This window comes from Coffea eugenioides, chromosome 6 (assembly GCF_003713205.1).
Source record: "Coffea eugenioides isolate CCC68of chromosome 6, Ceug_1.0, whole genome shotgun sequence".
In the NCBI taxonomy this organism is placed as follows: Eukaryota; Viridiplantae; Streptophyta; class Magnoliopsida; order Gentianales; family Rubiaceae; genus Coffea; species Coffea eugenioides.
Window position 1 is genome coordinate 35,542,442 of NC_040040.1, and position 21,616 is coordinate 35,564,057.

The 21,616-nt window shown below is 35.4% G+C and overlaps 1 protein-coding gene across 1 annotated transcript; it reads left to right on the forward strand.

Moving 5' to 3' along the window:
• Nucleotides 1–9,524: 9,524 nt before the first annotated feature.
• Nucleotides 9,525–11,999, forward strand: LOC113774112 (probable leucine-rich repeat receptor-like protein kinase At1g35710). The gene is made up of 5 exons (XM_027318677.1): nucleotides 9,525–9,716; nucleotides 10,131–10,193; nucleotides 10,313–10,435; nucleotides 11,151–11,442; nucleotides 11,566–11,999. Exons 1-5 carry the CDS (start codon nucleotides 9,525–9,527, stop codon nucleotides 11,997–11,999), a joined length of 1,104 nt encoding a protein of 367 aa, XP_027174478.1.
• The last annotated feature ends 9,617 nt before the right edge of the window (nucleotides 12,000–21,616 follow it).

Here is a 21,616-nt window from a genome sequence, read left to right on the forward strand (position 1 = left end):
TAAAGTGATAGGAGAAATGTTACCCTTGTTACATGGGTTCCAACCTCTCCTTCTTTATCCTCAACTTCATCCAAATTTAGCTACTACAAGAGTGGATGGAAACTATACTACTCTATACTAAACTAATGAACTAAGAAAAACTCGTGAAAACTATATTTTAGTAGTGTCTCTAGCCTTCTAAATTTATGAAACAAGCTCAACAAAGGCCTTATTTATAGATAATTAAAGCTCCAAATAATCATGTTAAAGTTGGTGCTAGTTGTGTCTTGAGATTCCCAAAAGTTGTTTCTCCAAATTTTCAACATGCTTCATGCACTTTCCAGCTGAAATTTATTCAGAAAATTAGTCTAATAGTAGTAGGAAAGAGCTACAAGTTGAAGTACAACTGGTTCCAGCTGTAATGCAGCCAAAATATAAATATGCACCCTCGAAATGCAGGTTAAGTTAGAGTATTGCACCCGCGTATTGCCTACCCTGTAGGTTTTCACTTTTTTGATCAGTTTTTGACTTTGCTCTATTTTTGTACCAATTTCAATTGATATTTTCTCGATGATAGAGGCTGAACTAGCTCTTGTACAAAACAAAAAAGTTATATCTCTTTGAATTAGCTTTTCAATACATCAAAAATCATCTAATTTGGAGATCTGTATGCTGAAAAATCATCAAAATACCCTTGACCAGTCAAAATCCTATTTCAACTTTTGACAGCAAAAATAGCCGACTGTAAGCTATTTTTTTTTCCAATTAACCTCGAGAACGTGCGACTTTTTGACTAGGAAAACTCATGAAATGGATTTTGATGTCTTCATAAGAAATGTAGAGCTATGTCTTAACTTCAAAATGGATCAAGAATCACCTCAATCTGATCTTGTATCTCAAGATATAACTGAAATACCAAAAGGTGTCAAAGTTGTCAAATTTCTCTTCTTTAGAACTTAATTGCATTTCATCTTTTGAACATTTTGCACTTCATAGTTTCTTTAAATCACTTAAAATCATTAACAATCATCCAAATATCTTCTCAATCCACTCCATTTGATGATTGAATCATTAAAACTTAGAAAAACATGAAGTTTTCACCATTTGAACACATAGAAATGCAATTTTTCATAATTTGAACCACCAAATGTATAATTCACTAGAAACCTAGTTAATTAGCTATAAAATGAATAAAACACACCCAAATTAAATAATAAAATATACTTAAAATACACAAAATACACATTTATCAACTTGTCATTCTACCTTACCAGAATCACTCTGGGAAGAAGTACTGAAGACTGCAATATATATCCTTAACAGAGTTCTAACTAAGGCAACTACCAAACTCCCTTATGAGTTTTGAATTGGGAAGAAACCTAGTTTGAATCATTCACATGTTTGGGGATATCCAACTAAGGCAAAGCCCTATAGGTCAAATGAAAGCAAATTAGATTCAAGGGTGGTTGGTTGTTATTTTATTGGATACTTTGAAAGATTCAGGGGTTACAAATTTCATGATCCCACGACTAAATCGATTTTTGAGACGAAAAATGTTCAGTTCTTTGAGGATGTCCAGTTTGAGGTAGAAGTAGTTAGGAATCTTGTCTTTGAAGAGAAATATATTGATATTCTCACAGGTGTCATTGATCTTATTTAGGATCCTATTTCTGACCTTGATCACGATGCAACAAAATTAAGACAATGTCGAAGAACTTCTTGCTTAAGAAACTATTATAAACGAACAAACTCTAACTTCTCAAGAATTAGTGTAATTAAAAAGATCCACTAAAGAAAAGAAAAGTGCACTGTTAGATAATTATATTATTTTTCCACAAGAGCATGAAAACGACGCTGGAATTATGGAAGATGATCCAATCAACTTCCATCAAGTCATGAAAAAGTTTAAATTCTCAAAAGCAGATTGATGCCATGAATGAAGAGATTAAGTCTATGAAAAACAATGACGTCTGGCATCTTGTTCCATTACCAAAAGGAACGAAACCCATTGGTTGTAAATGGATATTTAAAATTAAGAGGAATCCAAAAGGTAATGTGAAAAAGTACAAAGTTCGTCTTATTACTAAGGGCATTGTACAAGAAGAAGGTATCGATTATAAAGAGACATTATTTTCGATCTCTTCAAAGGACTCTTTTAGAATTATAATGACATTAGTGGCACATTTCAATCTTGTGTTATACCAGATGATTGTAAAGATAGTGTTTCTCAATCATAACATCGATGAAACGATCTACATATAATGTAGCAAGAAAGTTTTGTATCAGAAGATCTATAGAATATAGTTTGCAAATTTAAAAAAATTTATCTATGGACTCAAATAGGCATCTCAAAAATGGTATTTCAAATTTCATCAAATAATCATCTAATTCAATTTTGAGATGAATTTAGTTGATAATTGTATACACCATAAGTTCTATGGGAATAAGTATATTTTTTTAATATTATATGTTGATGATCTTTTGCTTGTCAACAATGATATAGGCCTATTGCATGAAATCAAGAAATTTCTAATTAAGAATTTTAAGATAAAAAATCTTGGTGATGCATCTTTTGTACTAGACATATAGATAGATAAGGATTGCTCTCAAGGTATTTTTGGACTATCACAAAAAAGTCATATCGAAAAGATTCTTAGAAAAGATGGTATGTAAAATTGTACATCATGTGACAACCCCATAGGTAAAGGAGACAAGTTTAGTCTCGGCCATTGTCCTAAGAATGTTTTTTGAGAAAAAGAAAATGCAAAAGATTCCCTATGCATCAGCACTAGGGAGTCTAATGTATGTTCAAATCTGTACGCGTCCAAATATTGCATACATTATCAAGATATTGGGTAAATATTTAAGCAATTCTAAATTAGATCATTGGAAGGCAACCAAACAGGTCTTGTGATATTTACAAAAAATAAAAAAATATATGCTCATGTATTGGAGGTCAGATAAACTCAAGATCATTGGATATACTGATTCTGATTATGTTGGATGATGACAAAATAGTATGAAATCAACATCAAACTACGTCTACTTACTAGCTAGGAGTGCCACATCCTGAAAGAGTGCTAAACAATCTCATTTATCTCTTCTACTATGGTTGTAGAATTCATAACTTGTTATGAGGCATCCAATCATTAAATATGACTGCAAAATTTTGTCACGAGATTATGTGTATTGGATGGTATCAAAAGATCACTCAAATTATTTTGTAACAATAAGTTAGGAATTCAATATTCCAATAATCGGAACTCAACAAAATCTAAACATATAGATATCAAATTCTTGACTATTAAAAAACGAGTACAGAGTGGACAGTTGTCTATAGAGTATATCAAAACAAACTCTATGGTTGCGGATCCGCTTATTGAGAGATTGCCACCCAAAATATTTCATGAGCAAACTGCTCATATGAGTGTCATGTCATCAAATGATGTTCAATTTTAGTGAGAATTTGTTGTTTTAAATTTTGTTACGATATTGATATTTTTTTGTTACTAATATTTTAAGGATATTTTTATGCATAAATAAAGTTTGAATTTATGTACAGTACGATTTTGGTATAATTTGATCTCACAAAAGTTTAAGGTGGATCAATCAAAAATAGACATGTTAAGATCACATTGCATGAAATTTTCATACTACACATCCACATCATGATTCATGTCATTCAATTGTGCCAGCATACGTGACCATTGACGGGTTTAGTTACGAAATTGTAACAAATGCCGCTTTGATCCTATGTTGACGTAATTGATGGACCAAATTTGTTGTAGATATATCTTGGTAATGATAGTAAATTTGAACTTATACGGTTAATTGAAAAACATAATTATAGGATTACAAATATAATGTAAGTAGGAGATTGTTGAATCCTTAATCCAATGTTAGACTCATATGTGAATAATTATACATTGCAGACTGTCAAATAGGGTTAAATTCAATTAAAATAATCAATTATGATTTGGAATTTAATGTATCTAATAGGATGTGGATCTTTAATGTGTAGAGATTTAAGAGTAATTTCTATTTCTATGATGGACTGAAATAGGAATCCAAAAGATAATAAAAAAGTTATCTATAAGTAGGGTTATGATTCCCGAGTTACACGTATTTCTATTGTCATATTTTAGTATTACAAAATAGTTCTTTCTTAGGCCCATCATCAAGAAGGATACAAGAAAGAAACTAAAACCTTGTGTCAAGAGATCAATGAATACGTGTTGATCGGAAAGGCTAAACCAAGATGACATTTTTCTTTCTTATGATGTGGTGTCCAGGTAATCATAGCTAAACAAGTTAAGGAAGCTCTAAAACATGAGAATTTTTGGATGTACCTTGAAACTTTCCCCAAGTAAGATTTGCTAGTTGAATTTGTAATGTTATTCTGGGCTTCTTGTTGCGTACGTCTGAATTGGTTAAAGAACAATAGATTTGATGTCCGTAATCCACGAGTAGTGCTGTTTTATGCAGACTATGTGTTTGTTATATTGTAAAAGTGGGACTGTGCATGCTGTTTTCTCTCTTTCCTTAATGTAATGAGGGCTTTTGCATATCTTACATCTAACTTTATGTTGAATTTGCAGAAAAATATACATACTTTTATTTTGATGAAATAAATGTCTAAATTCATGAAGGGATCCTTATAAGTGACATTTATATAATGTACAGAATCAGGCACATCTTATCCTTATAGGAAATACTACACATGCACAAGCACGTGAAAATTTAGCTTAGCTCCATGGGTTGATATTTTTGGTACTACTCGTAGTATTTTTCAAGTTGAAGTGGATTATTCTGTGAAATTGAAGACATTTGAGATTGTTGTAAGCTTCAATGCCTGACAGCTATTTTGACCACATTCTTATTAATTTTGTTGTGGTCCACGACTCCGTGTATTGAACTGCAATGCTTATGATTTGACAAGTTTTATAGGTTAATTTGTGAATGCTAGTTTGCTACTCTCTTTATTTTTACTAAATTTTTTACTAACAGCTAAAGCGCAAGCATTACATTCAATTGGTGATGACTTGGAGATGATATTGTGAACTTAGAGAGGACATTGGCTAACATCTGAATAAAGTTGACTGCTAGTTGCGTCATTGTAAAGTTAAAGGTCTTGAATTATGCAGCAGCATTTACAATTTAGAAATGATACTTAAAACAAAATTTGAATATATAAAACAAATGGAGAATTTGTAAATTTACAAGGCACACATGACTACCTATTCGCTTCAATCTCAATGTGAAGTTAAATTTGCAGCTTGGACTCCATATACTTGTCTACTAGATTGTAGGAATTCAATGTGTCATCTCTATAGGCATGTACTGTATATGATCCCATACTGGGTAAGCAGAGGTTTGGTCTTACCATCCATTTTGGTTGCCCCCCTAATTTTCTGCCCTTCAAGCTTCTCAACTATACAGTCAGTTGCAACTTCTCCTCATTGTTCATTATCTTTAGTTAACTTTCTTTTGGTTCTAACCATGATATTTTTTGCTTGTAGTTGCACTATGGATTTTAGTTCATTACTGTAACTTTTTCATTCCTGTACTGTAGTTTTGACTTTGTAACCTCAGTCTGATATATATTGGTGGCTTAATAACTATTCTAATGTATTGGTTAGGTACTAAAACATTCATTTTAGGTCATTTTCCCAAAATAGATAAAATATAAATAATAATATTCGGATTCTTTTACTATCTTGATGGCTATATGCTAATTGCATTAGCATTTAGCTGTTAATATGAAAAATGCATAAAGAATGAATCTGTAGAATGAGCCACAGACCTTTCCTTTACTCCTTAACCAGCATTTATTCCCAAAATCTTTGCAGACTATGTAATTGTTAAAAAGCCCATATTACCTGGACCATTTTAACCCCCATGCTACATGTGTTTGCTGTTATATGAGGCTTTAGTTTAACATCATTTGATCTTGCTGTGCAACTAAAGAGAGCAGCATGATTATTTGTTGATTAAAAATCGTGAGTTCGATGAAGTCGTGAAAATCATGAAGTACTATACCTTTAGGGAAAAAGGGAACCACATTTTTAAAGTCACTCTTTTGTGATCATTTCTTGCCCCGTGAATTGGTTCTTAAGTCATTTCAACTTTGGCTTTAATTTATTTTTGCTTCATTGATAACTGAGTGTGCTAATTATAACTAGAACATTCTATTGTAGGTTATGAATAACAATAATGAGAAGTGAAAGAAACTTGACGATGGTCTTTTTGTTCAGAGGTGCATCTGGGTTGCAGCTTGTAGCAGTAGAATTTTTTTCATTTTGTTGATTCAAAAATGTCAGTAATAGATATATTCTTGTTAAGAATTTAAATGTTGTGTAAAGTATTTGATAATGGATATCTTTCTTACTGTTAAATAGTACCATTTTGTAACAATTGGTTTTTTATTTTTGGAAACCATTATAGCCTTGAAATCATTGCCTATCTTTTGTTAATTTTTTTCATTTGAAAGTATTAGAACAAATTGTTGTTCCATTATAGGATTTTTCTAACGAGTGCCCTTAAAACACTCGTTAACATACCTAGTATTCACCTAACGTACCATATAAATATATATATATATATATATATATATATATATACATACTAACAATTGTCATCTTCTCTTCCATTTATATACTTTTCCCATTTAATCTTGCTTACCGTTCCTCGTATTTATTTACTTTTTCTAATTAATCTTATATTTTCAAAAATATAACACTTGAAATATATCTTACCCACTAGACAAACCGTCCGTTGTATTAGGGTGTAGCAGAAAATGTTTTCAACAATGCTGAACTGGGGATGTAATTCTGTGCAAAAAGTATTGGCAACAGTCTTGAATTGTGTTAAAAAAGCTGTGATAAAAAGTGGAATGCATAAATTACACTTCTTTTGTGACAAAGCTGAAACCATGGTAAATCTGTGGGAAATAGTAGTATTTGCCACCGACCCAACGGCTGTATACAGGAGACCTCAAAATTCGTGCTAAATTCGCAGCAAAAACTATTTTCCACAGTTTAAGAGGCGTTTAACTTCGCTTTTGAAGTTTGGCAAAAAAAAAAAATTTTTATTTGTCCCCACTCTTCTTGAATCACGTAAGTAACTATAACATCCCATGCAAGGCTTGAAAAATTACTAATGGAAATTTGAGTTTGTCAGTGAAATTCGCATATATGTTCATGATCACGTGAGGTAACCACATAATCACGCATACACATACACAGGCATACTAATCAAACATTCAAAACAACTCATTTGCACATTTTTCTTAGACTTGAATTACGTGAATAAACCTTCTATGATCTAGTTTCCATACATAAAATAGAATTCCAACGAGCATGCAATTAGCTAAAAATAAATTTTTTTTCGCATGAAACCCAAGTTATTTAGAAAAAAAAAAACAAGTTTTGGAAAACACAAAGGGGATGAAGCCGTTTACCTTGCGTACAGTCTCTTGATTCATTCGGCTAATGTTTCTAGTTTTTTTTTTTTTTTTTTTTTTGCTTCTAGTATGGAAGACGGTAGATATAAGAAACAGAGGAGACCCATTAGACCAAGTTCTCCTCGACAGTGGTCATGTGTCTCACCAAACTTATAATTTACTTAACCCCCCTTAAGTAGGTTTTCTTGGAAAATCACTATAAAATTTCTTAAGCAACAGCACTTATTTATTTTTTGACAAGCCCCACACATGGAGGAGGGATGCTATTCCTAAATTTTAGTGAAATCTATGAGAAAACAAAGAGGGATATAAACTTTATCTCCAAAATTACATGAGGAAAAAAGTAATCAATCAAGAGTACTATTCCCTAACAAAAAGCCTATGAAAAGCGTAAGATACAAATAACAATATTTGAAAAAGAAGGTTCGCACCTCTTGCCAGTCTTGGAAGTTCTGATTGAGCAACAAGACTTAAAAAATGAGATAAACTTACTGAAGTAACTTTTAGAGAAAAATGCAATTTTGGTACCTAAACTTTGACGCATGAGCGGTTTTAGTCCCCAAATTTTGGACGAAAACAAATTTGGTACCCGAACTTTCAAATTTTGAGCACATTAAGTACCCTTGACAATTTTTTCCCAAATTGTTACCGGAAAAAGCCACGTGTCCGGCCAAAATGGAATAAAAAAAGGTCAAAAATGCAGTTTTGGTACCTAAACTTTGACGCACGAGTGGTTTTAGTCCCCAAATTTTGGACGAAAACAAATTTGGTACCCGAACTTTCAAATTTTGAGCACATTAAGTACCCTTGACTATTTTTTCCCAAATTATTATCGAAAAAAGCCATATGACAGTCACGTGTCCGGCCACAATTGTATAAAAAAAGGCCCAAAAAATATCAAATGCCATTCTAATACTAAGTATTAAATTTAAGGACTAATAGCGTAATAAAGAAAAAATCCAAGGACTAAATAACATCACATGAGTCAACAAAACCCAAGAACCGATACAAATGAGCTCCAATTCCAGACAAATTTTGTGACTTGATTCTTAGATTAATGAACTGGAATTGGAGCTCATTTGTATCGGTTCTTGGGTTTTGTTGACTCATGTGATGTTATTTAGTCCTTGGATTTTTTCTTTATTACGCTATTAGTCCTTAAATTTAATACCTAGTATTATAATGGCATTTGACATTTTTTGGCCTTTTTTTATACAATTGTGGCCAGACACGTGACTGTCATATGGCTTTTTTTGGTAACAATTTGGGAAAAAATAGTCAAGGGTACTTAATGTGCTCAAAATTTGAAAGTTCGGGTACCAAATTTGTTTTCATCCAAAATTTGGGGACTAAAACCGCTAGTGCGTCAAAGTTTAGGTACCAAAACTGCATTTTTTGCCTTTTTTAATTCCATTTTGGCCGGACACGTGACAGTCACATGGCTTTTTCCGGTAACAATTTGGAAAAAAATCGTCAAGGGTACTTAATGTGCTCAAAATTGAAAGTTCGGGTACCAAATTTGTTTTCGTCCAAAATTTGGGGACTAAAACCGCTCGTGCGTCAAAGTTTAGGTACCAAAACTGCATTTTTCTCTAACTTTTATCATAATTTGAGGATTTAAAAAAGGGATAATTTCACAAACCTCCCCTGAGGTTTCTGACACTTACATTGAGACCCCTCCAGGTTTTAAAATTTTCACCTAGCTCCCTTGTTTTTCAAATTTTGGTAACAATTCAGTCCAATTAGGATTAAAATATTACTATCATGATAGAGATGACATTTATATTCCATGAATACCCTCTTCCTCCCTATATTACTACAAGATTGCTTGTTATTAAAAAGGTGGAGATGATTATCAAAGTTGAAGGGGTATAAATGCAATTCAGGAATATTTTTTCTGTTACATGGAGACATCTTCAGTAGCCGATAGGAATAGCCAACGGCAACCTGCAATCTTCCAACGGCAAAAAATTTGGAAACCTCTAACTGCATATAAACATCTGGAAAGCACATTTTATCCTCATGCCAAAAGATTGTGAGGAGCATTAACAGAAGGCTATAGTGAAAACATTTAACAGATTCAATGTCCTCTTCAAGCCAACCAGCAGAATCCTGGAATTCACCCACAACTTTCACTATTAAAAACAGATATTGCTACTGCAATCGCAAGGCCACAGTGAAGATATCAGAGAGCAAAAGAATCCGGACAAATTGTATTTCTGCTGCTCAAAATCATTTTATTCAGGACGGGATGGGATGGGATGGGATGGGATGGGTGTGTTGGAACTTTTGCGTCCATGGGTAACTCTCATTTTGCCAGGGACTGTAAAATAGATGTCTTCCTCCTCAAATCACAATTAAATGCTATCAGAGATTCGATACAGGATATAGGTATCATGAATATCGCAACTGCAAAACTTAGCTGACCAGTAGAATGTGAATCAAGACGTCAAAGAATTTCTGCTACCCACAAAAAAAAAAAAAGCATTAGAACAAGAAGCAAGAAAAAGCACAAGTGTTGTGTAGTCTTGTTGATTAAAGATCAAATGAGGGCAGCATCTTTTCCCCATGAAACTAGAACACTATGTGTGAAACAAGTCAATCACACCATCTATATGTCTAATTCGAAGTCATACAAATGAATGCACGGTCTCTGTTAGGTCTGCCTATTCACAAATATTATGCTCAGGTCAAGGAAGCAGATTTATGTAGGCGGCCATTGTGGCCCGAGCTGGAAACGGCATTGACTAGTGTTAGTAGATGACACCGGGTGTGAAGCAAAGCATAGACCGAGAGCCGAGGAGTTAGGAGCCTTTGATGAAGGAGAGGAAGCATTGGAAGCCGAAGATGAGAATCCTGATGATGCTGCAGTTGAAAAAACTGTCACTGGGGCAGCACTTAACTGACTTTGCATTTGCCACGCCCATTTTTGGGGTCCCTGTGAAGAACCAACTTCGAACCTATTCTCAATTACTCTTTCCTGCCAAATCACTTGTAAGTTGTAACTGTTATATTGCTGATCGATTCAAAGGAGGTTGGTTCATAAACCACAAATAAAAAACAAATATCACGGGAAAATTAATCAGCTCCACAGTCTATTAACTATCTCTGCAATCAGTATACAGCTAGCTAAAATGGTGCATGCATTTTGAGGTTAATATGCACGATAAGAAGGAAAAATACAATTCTGCGGACAAATTGGTCATTTCAGCGCTCTGCATGTCAGCCATGGACCCCAATACTCTGCCAGGGAGCTAGGCGAAATTTTTAAAACCTGGAGGGGTCCAGTGCAAGTGTCAGAAATCTCAGGGGAGGTTTGTGAAATTATCCCTTTAAAAAAAACAACTATTCACAAAGAGTAGTTGACTTTTTGAAAAATAAAGCAACTTTGTGACGAGCAAAATTAGTAGTTTTTCTTCTTAATAATTCACTCAACATGTGATCTTTTAAAACTCAGATTAGTCATAATAATATGGGAAAATTTACCAAATTGGTCCCTAACATTTTCACAAAAAATTTTTTTAGTCCCTAACATTTAAAATCAGTTAGAATAATTCCTAACATATAAATTATGAGCTAGCTTGGTCCTAATGCTTATATTTGCTCTTTTTTCCGACTAAAAAAAGCACACCGGCATAATTTTAAAGGCAAAATTGAAAACATTAGTTAATCCATAATTTTCCACCATTCTCTTTCTTTCTTATGGCAGATCCCTCCGCTGATTGGGAATTTGGCAAAGCTCCGAACTTTGGCCCTCTCTTACAATGGTCTAAGTGATCCAATACCAGAAAGCATTGGTAAGCTATCGAAACTTGAGGAAGTGCATCTAAATTCTAACAACTTCTCTGGCTCTCTTCCTTCCGGCCTTGGAGATCTCAGCAGTCTTGGAACAATGGATCTTACTTCAAACCATTTTTCGGGTTCTATTGGAAATTTGATGAATCTGGTGAACTTGTATCTAGAGAATAACTTACTAACAGGCTTTATACCAAAAAGTATTGGTAACTTGCAGGCACTCCAAGATCTTAAGCTATCAAACAATCTGTTGACTGGGGGAATTCCGTTTTCCATTGACAAGTAAAGTTCTTTGCGCTCTATTTTACTGGGTAATAATCATCTTGCAGGAAGGATTCCTTCTTTTTTTGGTCAACTGAAGTCACTCGTTACACTGTCCATTGAGAATAACCAGCTTGAGGGGCCAGTCCCTTCCAACTTAGGCCAGTTACAATCATTGGCAGAGTTAAATCTTGGTGGGAACAGATTATCTGGTAGACTACTAAAAACTATTGGCCTGCTCCCACTTTTCACCTTAAGCATCTCGAACAACATGATTGAAGGACCACTACCTGTGGAGATGTCTTCTCTCACGAATCTTTCAAGACTCTATCTATCATTCAATCCGCTGAATCTCTCGTCAATTCCAACTTGGCTTGTGGATATGCCATCGATAAACGCAATTCACTTGGCTGGATGTGGAATAGAAGGTGAAATTCCAAGGCACCTACAAAGTGCTGCAAGCAGATGGGCGGAATTGGACTTGTGGAAAATTATGGATTAACGAATGTTTCCAATTTTACCCTTGAAATTAGCGGGAAAAGAGAGCAGATACGAGTATTAGGACCAAACTAGCTCATAATTTATATGTTAAGAACTATTCTGACTGATTTTAAGTGTTAGGCACTAAAAAAGTTTTTTGTGAAAATGTTAAGGATCAATTTGGCAAATTTCCCTAATAATATGAAACTTTTCACTGAAGCTATACATCAAAGTGGTTTCATTTCTAAAAAACCAAAAACTAGTTAGGACTAGCTAAAACATTAATTTTTCGTTTGGAAAAATAACTTTTGTGTTTGAATTGTTTTGAGTAAAATTTCAATTCATTCTGCTTAAACCAAATTGGTGGGATAATTATTAAATTAAACTGCTAGCCAATTGGGTTCACTAAGAATTTTATTTTTTTTTAAATGTTGGGCCTAGTTCACAAAAGATTTGATGGTCTAACTCTTTTATTTTGATGTCACAATTGTCATTTGATGAGTGCATTCAAAATTGGCAGGTCTTTTACAAGATGGCTTCGCATGTAGAAGACTAAGGTAAAAAAGGGAGGAGAGGCACCAAAAGAAGCCTGCTCCTACATTCGCAGGGTAATTATTTCCTAAGCCTTGAATGTTCATTGAGTTGTCTCTGACGTATCAAAATCTAAGGTTGTCCTATGATTAAATGGCTCAACTTGTCAATGAGTCTTATTTAGTTATTTTTGGAAATTTTTTATAGAAACTTGATAGTGTATTATATACACTGTCAGTGTAACCTTAGATTAGTTGTAGAGTAAATTTTATATACACTATCAGTGTATACACTATTACGATTGAATGGATAACACATGAGCAAATTTTGAATTTTAAATTTAAATTTAAATTAATCTTTTCTACACTGACAGTATATACACTGTCACCATTGAATGAATGATATGAAATTTGAATTTGAAATTCAACTTTTGTACATATGTCATGAATCAATTATTTGTAATAGTGTATATACTGTTAGTGTATATAAGATTTACTCTTTAAATTTTGCACATGTGTCATATATTTAATGGTGATAGTATATACACTAGCAGTGTATATAAGATTAATCCTAAATTTTATTCCATGTGACAAATAAATAGTTTTTAGCAGTTTCTATTTATTTGGATAGTAATCAGGAATTTCTTATTTGTACGTGTCTAGAAACTCTCAAAACTATTGTTTTCTATTAGAGTAAATATTATTTACATTGACAATATATACACTATTATCATTGGATTCATGACATATATGCAAAAGTTGAATTTCAAATTCAAATTTTGCATAGTTGTCATTTATCCAATGCTTAGAAAAGATTAATCCTTCCTATATGTTAATCGAGTAATGTGTTCTTGTTGAATCACGTTTTTTTTTTTTGAATAGAAGTTTTTGTTTTATAAAAGTATCAACCTTACAAGGTTTGATGTGCAGTTGAAACACGTTAAATCTTATGTGTCACTTATATATATCTACTATGACTTGTATTTCATTGCATTTTTTATTTCTTAATAGTGGTTTATTTCGCATTTGGATCCCAACACGTAAGATATAAGCAAAGTGACTAGATGAGCAAGAAAAGTTTCAAAAATAAATCACACCTCTACCTTAGTTTTGTTACCGTGACAAGTTATGGTAGTAGCTCTTCAAGCATGTGGCATACCTACGGTACATTTAGCAATTGTTATTAAACCCAATCCGGCCCGGAGGTTCAACCGATCAACTTGGTGAACTGGCCATGAAACCGGGTTGGGTTGCTAATTGAATCATTTGAGCAAGTCAACGGACCGACGGTTCGACCGATCAACTTGGTTGAACTAGACAGTTTTGTAAGGAACCCGGGTTGTTGTGCGAAAAATTTTTAGAAGATGTTGAAGTGATGATTCAAACTTGAAACTCCGGTATAGAAATAAAGTGCAATCACCACTATACCAACAACCCATGTGTTGCAATCACCACTGTCCAGTTTGACCGATCAACTCGGCTGAACTGGACAGTTTTGTAAGGAACCCGTGTTGTGCGAAAAAATTTTAGTAGATGTTGAAGCGATGATTCAAACTTGAAACCTCTGGTATAGAAATAAAATGCAATCACCACTGGACCAACAACCATGTGTTGCTTGTTTGGTCCTTCTTATATTATATATTAAACTTTATTCTTATTTTATTTCTCCAAAACAAAATTTTCTTGGAATCTTTTAATAATTTATTATTCCCCAAATTCTATAAGTTATGAAATGGATTTAAAAAATAACATATTACACAATTCATTTAAAAGGCAAATATCATTCTTAATAACCTTTTGCACTTAAAATTTGTAAATAAACTAGATAATTACACTTAGATAAAATTTTATATTTGAAGTTTGGTGGATTACTAATTAAATTTAGCTTTTGTTAATTCTTACAAGAATTAATGATTCTATAATAAATTGGACTAACTGAGCATTTACTATGGCATAATTTATTATAGTTTCAACCATATCAAAAATTATGAGACATAATATTTAAGTATATTTAATAATCCATCGGTTGGGCCACTCACCCACTGGTTGAACTAATAACCCGTTGACCTATCTCTTTCGCCGGGTTCCTTCCCAAACCGGATTTAATAACTATGCATTTAGCTCAAGGAGACGGTTCGCCTGTGACATATTTGACAATTGTTGGTTAACTAGTTTTTGGTCAGATTCTGTTGCTGTGAGTATTACTACCATGTTACATTCATATTAGTAATTAAGATTTTAGTATACTAAAAATGTGCCAAGTTGTTCAAAAGTACCAAGCTGCGTTATTTTTTTAAGGTTTTTTCCCATTAGAGAATGGCAAATGTGACTGTTTTTGGTCAAGTGAATTAGGAGTGTGAAAATGATTCTAGCTGTTTAGCTGAATTTCAATGGTCTATGCACGCAATAAAGAATCTCGTAGGGTGTCAAATGATTGGATTGTATGAACAGGGAACTTTGGTTAGAATGGTGGCATAGATGGAACCAGAAAATATATATTGAGAGGAGTGTTTTAGCTTATTTAAATCTAAATTAGAGGTTCTGGATTCAAATTCCCTTTTCATTCCCTGTTTCTTAAAGTCCCACCCCTGCCTTGTTTTAAAAAATTAAAAAAAAAGTAAAAAAAAACTTATCTACATCTAAATATATAATTTAAAAAGTTTAGAGTTTTTTTCAGGAGCAAAAGTTCAATATTTAAAACTTTTCAAATTTTTATAGGAGTAAAATTGAATTTTTTTAAACCTTGGGAGGACGTTGTCCCCTGTCGAGGTGCACCCTTGAATGATGGCACATGGAGATTGGAGAGGGAATTTTGGTTAAAATGATGGCATTCGCGTAATTCCAGACCGAAGTGGCTGGCTAAAATTCCCGATTGTGGCTACCATTTCTCCAAAGAAGCCACGGGGCTGAAAAACTGCTTAAATTTTTTTTTGTTTTTTAGTTTAACTTCTAAAATCATCCTAAATATGGTACTCAATTGCTTTGCTCTAATTACTAAGGTTAAATATTTACTAGGGAGGATTAATTTTTCCTACAATATATATATACATATATTCATGGGTTTAGATACATGTCACATCATTTCAATTTAAATTTAAACACTAAATTTAACATATGTAACATATATTTAAACCCGCTAACGTACACCGACAATACATGAAAATTTTACCCAAATATAACATGATTTAAAGTTACATTTTAATGTTCCACATCCACTAGGTCAGGGATTTCTTGGATGGAACTTTTGTAAAAGTTCTACTCAAACTTTTGACTATAGAATCTATATTTATACATGTTTGTGGGATACAAAAGTATTTACAGAATGCGTCTAAACAATAATTGTCTTAAATTTACCACCCAAAATGAGCCTTGCTTTGCATTAGAAAACTACACAGCATCTAGAGATTGGAAAAAGGACCCCAGAGAAGCAAAGGAGATTCCTCTCTCTAAATAGAGGTGTTTCTCCCTCTTAGTAGAAGTGCTCTCTCTTGGGATAAGAGCCACTTCCCCCTTGGTGGGAAAGTCAGCAAAATCAAACATTTTCAAACTACCACATTCCCGCAATTTCTGAGATATCTCCATTTCCAAACTGGACTGGAATTAAGGCTAAAGAATGTAGCACAATCACTTGGTGAATGTTGCATGAAAAGCAAAAGCTCAAGCGTCAGAAGGAATAACTCTATGGTAAGCATTTGCCAGACGTATTGAGGTTCTGTGTGTCTTTCATTTCTTTGTCTTGTTTTAGAGGTGCTTGCGACCAGAGTTTGCTTGTGCATTTCAATCTTCACTTTCTTCTCTAATCAGTAGCCGCATCTCTTTATCAAATAGTTTTATTAGTTTGCCTTTCTTATATTTTTATCTGCTCCAACTAGTGTTTTCCTGGGTGTGGAGTGGTAATACAGTCCAGAAGTGTCTGACATTATCTATGGAGGGAGACTTGTCAGAGTTGTTAAAAAAATTTTCACTGGAGGGAAATGAGCTGTTAGGTGCCACCTTGGAACTGGAAGACCTCCATCAGGGAGTAAGAGCTTGTGAGGGTAGTCTTATAGGAAGAATTATAGGGGAAAAAATAGCTAAGTTCATAGGGGTAAAAAATTTTGCTTCGGCTGTTTGGGGATATCCTAGAAATATGACTGTGATGGAGCTCGGACCCAATGTGTTTCAGTTTAACATCCCTAGTGATGATGATAAGGAAAGAATTATCGAGGGGGGTCCTTGGGTGATGGATAACCAAATGTTAGTTATGAACAGGTGGAAGGAAGGGATAGAAGCGGACTACCGTGCTTTTATGACAGCACCCCTTGGGGTGCAACTTTGGAATCTGCCAGTGCACTGGCTTTCTAAGGAGGTAGGAAAAAAGATAGGGGTAGTGTTTAAGGAAGTAAGAGAGGTGTTAATACCTCAGAATGGAGGGAAAGAGGGCAGGCATCTGAATATTTTAGCTTTAGTTGACTTGACAAAACCCCTGCTCAGAGGAACTGTGGTGAAAGTTGCAAGATCACTTAAGTGGGTAGCTTTTAAATAAGAAAGGTGCCCTAATTTCTGCTATAGCTGTGGGATAGTAGGCCATAGTGAGAGATCCTGCAAAGAGAAGAGAGTCTTAGGGGGAAACAAGGGGGAAAATCAGTATGGACCCTGGTTGAGAGCTGAAAACACTAGAAGCTCACCTCTGAAACATTCTACTAGGACTGAAGGGTCAAGTGACAAAAGATATTGGAGATTTCAAGAAGGAGAACTGGTTGAACAACAGCAAAATAGGAAGCAACTGAACCAAAGGCTTGTGGAATCTCTGTTGTCTACTGACAAAGAAAGAAACAGCACTCAGGAAGTGAGGGAAGATAGGGAGGTGTCAAGGACTGTTTAGGAAAAGGAAGCCTCACCAAATGTACTGGGACACACGGAAGCTATCCCTAGCTGTAGTGAGGACCTCATGAACCTAGAAAAGGAAAGACTTGCCCTCCCACTAGTGACACAAGTTGAGGAAGGGAATCAGACCCTTATTGCAGTGGAAGAAATGGAGGAGGAACAAGAGACAGAACGGCACAACCAAAACCAAGAATATGAGGTCAATGCGGAAACTACAGGAGTGCTAGTGATCCACCAAGAACCCCATAGGACTGAGAAGGTTCAGGAGGCTATTAACAAGCAGGCTAAGAGGACATTTAGAAGGTTAACGTCCCCAACCAGAAATAGAAGACCTTTGAGAGAAGTAAACGGCAATGAAGTTAGTCAGTTGCATGGTGGGAAAAGAGAGGTCTTGATCAGGGACGAAGAGATGGAGGAAGCTAATACTGAGTTAATTCAGAGGAAAAAGACCAAACCAATGGATGAAATCTATTCTGCTGAAGTTAAGGGAGAGGTGACGGGGTCATTCCTGAAAGGGACCTGTGACAGCCCCACCTCCCCTTAAGGCGAACCAGAGGGTTCGGCGGGCCGCCTGCCCGGCTCTCGCCGGGACTCAGTCGATCACTACGGTCCTCAATCAAATACAAGATAAAAATCTCAAATAGAACTCAAATGTTCCAACATTTACATAACAAAAGCGAAGCGTCCACGCTTCCACTGCGCCACTCTGATCCTTGATACCAACTATATACAGGAGGAAGTCCAAAACTAGACTATTACACATCCAATCAATTCTAAACGTTCAATACAATCCCAATATGAACGATTACACAAAAGGAAATCCAAATTCAATCCATACATGAGATAATCCACGAATAAGCACTACAAGCCCTTCCTTCGCCTTGAGCCCTGTGGAGGGGAATAAAACATTTTGGGGTGAGCTAGAAGCTCAGCGAGTAACCCATAAAATCAGTTATCAAATCAGTTTCACAATCATTCATTTCAATAATGTCATGATTCAGTAATCAATGCACTTTCCTTGCTCTCGTGAGCCAGTGAAATCATGGTACTTAGACGTTCAACGCTCCAAACAATCATTTAACATTGAACATTTAACATTGATCAGTGAGAAAGAGCCCATTGGTGCTCTACAGGAACATTAAACGGTGGAGGAGACGTTGGGGTCCAGCACACGAATTCCAAGTACTCATTTGAGCCAAAACATGTCAAGAACTTATATGCCGGCACACAGGATATGCAATCAAAAAAACGATGCAAGAAACATTTCAAAGGTAACGTTGGAAACAGTTTAAGGTCACTCACCTCCACGGCTCACAATCCTCGTCCAATATAGACAATTTCATCATTCAAGTCCAAGCCTTTCACTGAAACTTAAGGTAACCATCGCTATTCAAAATCGGACAGCATTTCCCCTTAATTCCTTTATTTTCCAACCTACAAATATTCACCAAATCCGTAACAGTCAACTACACTTGCACATATAGTTCACAAGCAATAAAACATATCCATTTATGCCACAAAATCCTTCAATCAAAGCCAATTAGCAACTTATAAGTCACCCTTGGAAAATCCCTAAATAAAACCCTAGCAACCGGAATTTCCGCATAACCCTGAAATTTTCCGCAAACGATTGCATTTAACGCACAAGAGCTTCATTTGACACCATCATAAGCTATCAATTCAAGACCAATCATGACTTTCATATAAAATCGGGAAAATCCCCAATAAATCAGAAATTCACCATAAATTCCTTAAACCCATGAAATACTCCACAATATAACACATTCAAACATCACAAACCCGAGATTAACCAATATTAGAACCACAAGGAACTTGTTTATTCAACTTACCTCAAATTCAAGAAAGCTATCCACTTAGAGCTTCCCATCCAAAAGCAATCCATCAAAAACTTTAAACCACCCTAGTGAGTCCTTGTGTGAAATATTTTCCAAAACCACCGGTTAAAACTCAAGATTCAAAGAAGGAAATCAAAGAGAAGAAATGGAGTTTTTCCTTTCTTGTTTTCTCTCCAAGACAGTCGGCCAAGGAGGGTGAAAAATGAAGAGCAAAAGCAGCCAAAACAAGATATTTATCAAGAAAAACAGTTGGTCAAAAGTGACTGCAGAAGCTGCCACGTCAGAATCCGGCCGGAATCTGGCCGGATTTCCGGCAGGATTCTTGGCCGGATTCAAGGCAGTGGCCAATTCAATTTTTTTCCAAAACTGCAAGGCAATCCGGCCAGGTATCCGGCCAGAAACTGGCCGGATTTCCGGCCGGATTCGGCCCCTGTCTTTTTTCAAAACTTTTCTTTTCTTTTCCAAGTTCAAACATTGCACTCCTCCGCTCGTCCAACAAAGATATATATATAAAATGGAAACCCTCCTTCATACGGGGCGTCACAGGACCCCACAAGGTTCCCTTGACAGTTCCCCATCTGAGGGAGGTGAATAACCTCTCCTCTCCAAATCTGATTTTTTATTTTGTGAGACCAAGAATAGGAAACAGGTGATAGACAGAGTTGCTAGAAGACTAAGGTGTGACTGCAATGTAACAGTTGAGGCAATGCATAAAGCAGGTGGCATGGCTTTGCTTTGGCCTCAGGAAACTAACATCTTGGAGGTGTATAAAACTGCCTTCACGATAGAAGCCAAGATAGAAGACCCTGCCTCTCAGGCTTTTTGGTGGTTCGTTGGAGTTTACGCTAGCTGTGACCCTAGGATCAGAAAGGAGCAATGGAGGGTACTAAGCAATAGGAAGTGTCCTTGGGGAACTAGATACATAATAGCTGGGGATTTTAATGATATCCTGTCCAATGATGAAAAGTGGGGAGGAGCAGTAAGGGATGAGAGAAGCTTCAAGGATTTTAGAGATTTCATATATCAGAATAGTTTGCTAGATATTGGTTTTGAAGGACATCCTTGGACGTGGAGCAACCATTGGGATAATGAAGGAGAGATTAGGCAAAAGCTGGACCGATGCCTGTGCAATACTGAATGGTTCCAAGATTTTGAAAGGGCTAGATGTCAACATATTGACACCTTTGCTTCTGATCATTACATGCTTTTGCTTGATACTGACCCTGGACAAGAAAGGAAAAAAAAGGTTCTATTTTGATAAGAGATGGCTCCAAAGGGAGGGAGTCCAACAGGTGATAGAGAAAGCTTGGAGTAAGGAAGAACAAGGTTCCAGAATGTTCAAAGTCACTAAAAAGATTAAAAATTGCAGAATTGAGCTTCTGAAATGGAGGAACACTTTCCAGGCTAACTCTAGGAATAAAATAACTGTTCTGAGAAAGGAACTCGAGAGAGTAAGGGACTCTAGCATTGAGAACAGGAAAGGCATTTTAGACGATATTAAGAACCAATTGAAAAAAGCTTACAAGGAGGAAGAAAAATTCTGGAGCCAAAAATCTAGGATCAACTGGCTCAGGGAGGGTGATAAGAATACTAGGTACTTCCACACCTATGTCAAGGGTAGGAGAGTGAGCAATAGAATTAGGACATTGCAGAGAGGAAATGGGTCGTGGACAGCAAATGAGGAGGAGAATGTGACTGAGATTTCAGATTTCTTTAAGGATTTGTTCAAAAGTGGGAGGAGGGGAGATATGTCAGAAATTCTAGATGGTATTCCTCACTCCATTACCCAGGAGATGAATGAAAAACTAACTAAAGCTGTGGAGGAGGGGGAAATTCATGAAACACTTTTTTCTATGAATCTTGAAAAGGCCCCAGGACAAGATGGGATGACCCCATTATTCTTCCAAAGGTTCTGGAGTACCATAAAGAGTGACATTATCCCAGCAATCAAAGCCTTCTTTAACTCAGGATTCATGCTTAAATCAGTAAACCATACTGTCATTTCCCTCATCCCCAAAATCTTGCACCCAACCAGCTTGAAAAACTATAGGCCTATCAGTTTTTGTAGTGTGCTTTACAAAATCATTTCAAAAATTCTAGCAAACCGTCTGAAATCTGTTCTGGACAAATGCATTAGCAAAACTCAATCTGCCTTCATTCCAGACAGACAGATTTTAGACAATGTGATTGTTGCACACGAATATATGCACTACCTCAAAAACAAAAGACAAGGCAATGATGGATACATGGCAATCAAGCTAGACATGGCAAAAGCTTACGATAGGGTAGAGTGGCATTTTCTATAAGCTATGATGGAAAAAATGGGTTTTTGCTCTACATGGATCAACTGGATCAATAGATGCTTGAAGACTGTAACTTATTCATTC